We start from the raw sequence: 7298 nt of genomic DNA, 5'->3' as shown, positions 1-7298 counted from the left end.
CGACCTGACGACTGCAGGCGAGAGAGAGAGAGAGAGAGAGAGAGAGAGAGAGGGGCCGCCGGAGGCGGCCGACCATACTAGTGTTCATAGTGGCCCTTGTTTGTCCATAGTGGAGTGTAGCCCCTTGCCCCATGGTACATGGTACTTGCTTGAGTGGAGTGTACATGGTACATAGTGGAGTGTAGCCCCTTGCCCAATGTTCGGGAAAAATGTGTCTCAGCTTAATATCGTGCCGTTTTCAATTTCCAAAATGCCGGTTGAGCGCAAGGGGAAAAAGGAGAAATTCCGCCCCAAAATAGAGAAAAATAGTGTGAAAACCTAAAAAGTAACCTAATTTTTTAAATTTTCCTCTTGGCAAATTCAAGGAAAGGCATTTTGTATGTTTGGAAAAATGATTTTTCCCGAACACCGCCCTTGCCCCATGGTACATGGCCACACTAGTGTGCCCTTGTTTGTCCATGTGGGTGATTTACCAACAACCTTTGTGGATCCCTCGATGTTAGCAAAAAGGATGTACAATGATTGCTTGTACGGCATTGAAATTTTGATTAATGAGATTTTAATTCACCACATCGGGCAACACAGTGGGGAAAATCATTTTCATAACCATGCAATTCCTCTCTATGCTTTTTCATAGAGGAAATGTAAGAAACTTCAGCAATTTTTTCACATGTCTACGCTATATTTCTCCAATTTCAATGGGAATTTTTTTCCTTTCACCTTTCTACTAACCAAAGATTATTGGATTTTTCAGAGTAGTAAGATTGTAAGCTAAGACACTTTTCCCAAACACTGTTGACATCCATATGTGCGTGCATGTGCGTGCACAATTCACATATCGATTAGATACATAGATAGGGCTAGCCTCCTCTATAAATGACACGGGGTGAGAGTGGAGGGATCTACGACGAGGGCACTTTCATTAATCTGCATTTCTCTCTTTGTGTATTAATCACATTTGCATCCAAATCTAGTGAATTAATCACAATTTTGTAATCTTAATCTAGGCATTCAGTCAATAGTAGACATATATATACATATATACATGTAGTCTGTGTATAGAACCTTCAACAGAGCCTGTCCTATTGAATGAACTCTAGCTTTGTGCATTTCGACTTGTGGATGATTGACTAATTTTTGCGTTCGCATCCGCCCCAACATAATCGATGCATGCGTTTTGTTCGCTGCATTCATGTGCATCAGCATAACCAAGTAAAACCATAGTTTAGCTACACCTTCACATTCACATTTGGATTAACCACTATGGGTGAACAAGAGCTAACCGAACGCCGCCATGCCGAGGAGACAAACTTGCTTCTGCTGCAGAAAATCTCTGGGAAACAATTGAATGTGCACCACCATCATCATCACCACACGCGCTTGCTTCCCAAATTCTTCATCAAGACTCGTGGAGGAAAACGGTCTTCCGTCCTCTGCCTCGGCATCCTCAACAACTTCTTGTCCAACCATAAACTTATCCTTCACATCTTCACATCCATGCTTCTGCTAGGTTACCTCGCCAGCAACTTCAACTACCTGATGTTCAAAATACGGCTCTACTACAAAGAGCTCCCTACTGCTCTTGGGACACCATGGCTTGTCCTCGTATTGGGATGCGAGGTTCTTTACTTCATGTGTGGAATCATTGCAGCAGTGGATTACTTAGTCCCGCCTACAGTCGCAAAACCCCCTTCTCATATCAAGCCGATGCTTCATAAGCTAAGTAGCTTTGAGGATTATGACTCAAAATCTGATCTTGTGGCATCAAAAAAGTATCCCACTGTGCATGTTATGATCCCTTGTTGCAAGGAGCCCACAGAAGTGCCCCAAGAGAGTGTCCTAGCAGCCCTTGCTCTCCACTATCCCAAGGACCACTTCAAGGTCTTTGTTCTCGATGACGGGGGGGACGATGACCTTAAGGCATTCTGTGACGCCATCCGTGTGGAGAGCGGGAGTGATCAACTTGTATACTTGAGAAGGAAGAAGGTAATCTCATCTGCAAGCATAATCAAGGACCATGAAAGTGAATGTCGTTTAAGCTGAAGGCATGTTAAAGAAGCGAGTGCATGAGTACAAATTTGGCGCGTGTGCTTGTGGAAGTTGCATTGATCCATGTGCATGCAAGGACGTAGACAAGCACCACGCTTAGTGTGCTTGCATATGTATAATGCAATACATCTTGCATTAACCCCTTTGATGCACATAATATAATGCTTTCATAGAAATGCAGGTTTGCACTCTCAATGTGCTATGCAATTTGTAGTATCTATCGTGGTGCCTGATTGAGGTCTGATAATATGCATGTTTCTAGTTGCTTAATCATCACTAACAATAATTGGCATTGAAAATTTGCAGATACCAGGGGTGCCACATAACTTCAAGTGCGGAAACATGAACTTTGGTCTCCAACACTCGGACGCCGAGTACATAGTCATGATGGATGCAGACATGATCCTCCACCCCTCTTTTCTGAACCGAATACTCCCGCACATAGTCAACTCTCCAAATGTTTCCTTTGTTCAAATACCACAATCATTCTACAATCTACCGATAGGGGACCCTCTGAATGATGCATGCGGGTTTGGCTACGATAGGGTGATGGTGCACAGAAATACTCTCGGATGCGCAACATGTGTGGGCACCGGAGCACTCTTCAAAAGAAAGCATTTGGATGAAATTGGTGGGTTTCAGCCACAATCCATCACTGAAGACACAATGACCGCATACACGCTCTTCAACCGTGGCTACAGGTCCGCATATGTAAATGAGAAGCTTCAAATAGGGCTCACTCCATGGTCATTTGAGGCCTTTGTGAAACAACGCCAGCGATGGGGGCAGGGTGCCTTACAGCAATTTGCGGCAACATGGAGAATCATGCTCGGCAGAAGGAGCAAGCTTAACATTCTGCAGAAATTTTGCTATTTTTGGCATACGGGCTTCTACTACATGTCCATTCTCAACATCATACTTGTCACGACGCTTTGGGCCGCGCTTGCGTTTCGTCTCAATCTTGTGATAGGAGACGAGGAGGAGAACCAGACCTTGCTGTCGTACTTGGCTGTTTACCTCATAGTGTGGAGGGTGTTTTGGTATGTTATATGGATAGAGGTGCCACAACCCATTCAAAGTAGGAACAGAGATGAGTCCCAATTCTGGTGGATGACACCCTTCTTCTTCCAAATGATAGTTGACGCTGCCTTTAACTTCAAAAGCACCTTCAAATTTGTGCCTACAAGCAACATCGACCGCAGTGCAGCTGCTGGCAAGGCCAAACAGCAACCTTGGATGAAGAAATTGAATGACTTGAAGCATGTTCAAGTGCACATTGCATTCATTATTCTAGGCATCACAACGATTCTCGTGAGAACATACATCACATTGTCAAGGTATGATTTACCTGGAATGCCTTTTTATAACCTTCCATTAGTTTTATGTTTATCTAGGTGCTCCCGAGCCATTTGCATAGAATGAATTGACTGCATATGAGCAAGTTTGGATGTCGTTTCAAACACACACATACATATACATGGGTTTAATGCAGAAATGCATGTTTGTGCTATGTACATCCACATACATCCCTAATACATGGCGTAAAATATGTCCATTTTACAAATGCATGTTTGTTTTACATCTACATAGCAGCACTCAGGAGCACCCCTTTGAGTCCCCCTGATACTCTGTGTGTATATGTATGTCAAATATACACATTCAAGAACTTGCATGTAAAGTTACACTAGTTGCCTGGTCACAAAATTCTATGGCATGACATGTGTGCATGTGCCCCATGTTAGCTTTGGTTGAAAGGACATGAGTTCTCGGCACCACATACAACATGTAGATATGTACAACGATAGGTATATGGGGCATATGATGTATGTGTAAAAGCAAAATGTATGGACAAATGTGGCCAAGAACAAAAGAATTTGTCACAAACATAAAAAACTTATGAGCAAGATGCATCATGTACGTATGTGCAGCACACAAAAAACATAGACACATGTAGAATGTATGTATGTTGCAGAGAAACATACACATGTAGGGTGTGTCTGGAGCAGACGGTGTGCCTAAGTTGCAAAAGGCATAGACCATACATGGGATGCATGGTGAAATGTCTCTGCAATGTATCCACCATGCACTATTCACAGACATTAATGTGTGTATGGTCTTCGCAACACTTGACACCTACACAAAGTGTTTGCATACGCACCATAAGTCACTATACCAGCACATTCTTCGTGGCATATGGGTGCCAATGTTAGGCTTTGATGTGTATCAAAACATTTAGCAGGGCAAGAGTAGTCTCAAGAAGACAAAATGTACAGTATGCGATTCATCTAGAGACCCTAGATTACCAAGGTCCATTGTGTGTGTGTGTGTGTGTGTGTGTGTGTGTGAGAGAGAGAGAGAGAGAGAGAGAGAGAGAGAGAGAGAGAGAGCGCTTACCGTCGGCGTGTGTGCATGTAGGTATGGAATCGACGATTGCCGGGAAGTGCTGATGGTGGTGGGGCTGTCGATGTTCCTGCTGAGCGTATGCGCACACATGAGCGTGCCTGTGTTTCACATTCTATGGCCCACGGGCGTCAGACCGGAGCAACGCAAGTCCCTCCTCAAATTTAACGCCGATGGGGCGCCAATCTTTGACCCGACCAAAACTGCGCCGAAATGGCACCCGTCCCTTATTCTCTTCGAGCTCCTCTCCTGGATCAATATTGCTTTCTGGTCCCTCATCTACTGGTCTGTCCATACGCATGCCTATGCCCGATATTGCCCTGCCCGCCCCACGTCTCTATTTGAACCCTCAATTTTTAGAGGGGATCTACATGATTGTTGATCGTGGGCCGTAGATTCCTTGAGAGGAAAAAATAATTTTGGTAGGATTCGACCTCACAACCTCCCGGTCCCAAGACCAATGCGTTACCACTACACTATTACACGCGTTTTGATAAGCATGTAGAACAGTAGCATCAATTGCGTAGATCTGGCCTGCCGCAATCTTAGTTCACATCGAGTTTACCTCGAGTTCACATCGAGTTTACACCACAATACTATAGTTCACAGACTTTGCAAAGTTCACATCTACTTTACATGCAAGTTCACAACTAGTTCACATTTGTCCGAGTTTACATCTAGTTTACATCAAGTTCACATTTGTGATCAACAGTTGTGATCTTCGCCGACAAGTGACGCTGACTTTCAACCGTAGATCCCCTCTAAAAATTGAGGGTGCACTAGAGTCTAGGCCCCCCATCACCCGTGCACATGGTCCTCACCTCTCCACACGCCCTCCCTTGTTGTCTTGCTCTGTGCCCTTCTCTGGCTCTTTCCATATGATCCTAGCCAGCAACCTCTTGTTCATTCACCCCCTCCCCCCCCATAAAAACTCGGACAACTTCAGTGCCACCTTATGGGCTCCTTCCACACATTTGCCACTTGTCTTTATTTGCTGCCAGATGTGGAGAGCCTTCAGGACTACTTTGCACCCCCCTTCCTTGCCAATTGTTGGGTAGGAATTCTTTTGCTATAGACTTTTTACTTCCTATGTTGGGTTCTTTAGAGGGGGGAATTTGTGTTTCATTACCTGTGTTGCTCCTCGCAAAGAGAGTTGTATTTATATCAAATTTGTTGCAGTAAGTATTAATTAATGTGGAGCACAAAAGCTCCTCAAGGAAGATTCCCTTTTGTCTGTGTTTGACCAAAGGTCTATTTTTTCAAATAAAAATGGCAAAGGTATACTTGTTTTTGACATGATTGCATGCAAAACTATATCGAAAGCAAAAGATACAAAATCTATACGTGTTTCCCCACAGCTAAGTTATTACTTGGATAAGACCAAAGACGAAAATGGACTGCTAACAAAGGATTGGGCCTCTTCGAGTCTTGGGGAAATGTCTAGGCATGTACACTCCCCACCCTAGGCTCAATAATCATCAAAGTTGGTCTGATGAGAGAATAGAGAATGGGATGGTTGCCTTGACACAACTTGAATTGAGCAGAAAGTAGGTGATAGGTCCCATACTTGCCCTTGGTGGAGAGGCTCTCGCTGTACATCTTCTACCGACTACTTTCTTCCTTATTGATTGGGGTTATACCACCTGATGGAGTCCACTTCAACAATGACTTATTAGGGTGGTGTCTACATCCGGCCACTAGATGCATTCCATAGCTATTGCTAAACAAAGTAGTGCCCATTGGGAAACTTTGTGTGTCCTTAGGGTCTAGCATTGAGAAGCGTTCATTCTTTTGCATAGTAAGATGGTCCAATTCTCCTCAAAAGACAAGAGCATTTTGATGACCCATTTTGTTCATGCAAGTTTGTCTACTCAACTAAGGAGAGTGAAATGCCCAATTCCCCATGTCTCTCGGGGAGGCAACACCTAGTATACATCACCTTAAAAATTCTCATCACGTGTATGTCCCCTTCCCAAGGAAACTTTCTGTATATGGTAGCGAGGGCATAAAGGCAAGAATCTACAAGCCTTTAGCACGATAAAAATTAAAAAATAGAGAGAATGAGACCATGATTAATCACATATTTTGTGCTACCCATTCTTAATGCAACTTGACAAAATGACAAGGAAACCAAATTGAGTACCAAGGGACAAAGATTTTTCCATCTTCAATAGCCTAGCAACTTCTAGAGGCATAAAAGAAAAAGGGGGGGGGGGGGGGGGGGGGGGGGGGGGGGGGCATTAGGAAGGGAATGGGTTCTAAGGGAGCCTCTTGCCATGGGATTAAAAAGGAGATTATGGAAGGGGCAAATGGGTGGATGTCATATGGACAAAAATGGTGGGTATGGTAGGGCCTAAAAGTAAGTGGTCAAATTTGTACTCTTTTAAAAAATATAAAGAGAAAATCTCTTATAAATTCAATCAATTGAACTTTTCTCTAAATAGTTGGGGGTAAGCAACAAGCTTAGTCCTCTCCCACTGCACCTTGAGCTTAGGTCAAGGGTTGACAAACCCATAGGAAATTGTAAAATCCCTTGGCGTCAAATTAGCCATTTGCCCCATACCCACATATATAATTCGTTATAAAACTAATCAACCATGTTGTAATATCCAAATCAATACATAATAATTGTTTTTGTTAACGATTTCTGTCAACATTCTGTACATGTTTTTTTTCTGATTCATATTGTTCAATAAATTTCATTTTCGCAACACATGCACAAAACCTCAAACATGCAAGTGTTCGTCGCAGATCAACAAATATTCTCGGACGGCTTAAAGAGTTTAGTCTGCTCAGATTTTTGATTCGGGCTCATTTCGACCTCCGTTTCCACTACAGGCAGTACTGCG

General features: G+C 43.4%; 1 protein-coding gene across 1 annotated transcript; it reads left to right on the top strand.

Annotated features, from left to right (window-relative positions):
- Positions 1 to 876: 876 nt before the first annotated feature.
- LOC147465634 (uncharacterized) lies at positions 877 to 5671 on the top strand. The gene is made up of 3 exons (XM_086521065.1): positions 877 to 1986; positions 2356 to 3386; positions 4465 to 5671. The coding sequence occupies exons 1-3, from the start codon at positions 1264 to 1266 to the stop codon at positions 4829 to 4831; spliced, it is 2121 nt and encodes a 706-aa protein (XP_086377191.1). The 5' UTR covers positions 877 to 1263; the 3' UTR covers positions 4832 to 5671.
- Positions 5672 to 7298: the final 1627 nt, after the last annotated feature.

Source organism: Adiantum capillus-veneris, chromosome 1 (assembly GCF_014529385.1).
Source record: "Adiantum capillus-veneris isolate H3 chromosome 1, ASM1452938v2, whole genome shotgun sequence".
Classification (NCBI taxonomy): Eukaryota; Viridiplantae; Streptophyta; class Polypodiopsida; order Polypodiales; family Pteridaceae; genus Adiantum; species Adiantum capillus-veneris.
The sequence above is the reverse complement of the archived record's forward strand: the minus strand, read 5'-3'. Positions and strand labels throughout refer to the sequence as shown.

Coding starts and splice junctions, on each gene's coding strand:
- LOC147465634 (XM_086521065.1), top strand. CDS start 1,264: ATGGGTGAACAAGAGCTAACCGAACGCCGCCATGCCGAGGAGACAAAC. Junction 1,987..2,355: donor TATACTTGAGAAGGAAGAAG/GTAATCTCATCT, acceptor GAAAATTTGCAG/ATACCAGGGGTGCCACATAA. Junction 3,387..4,464: donor ACATACATCACATTGTCAAG/GTATGATTTACC, acceptor GTGTGCATGTAG/GTATGGAATCGACGATTGCC.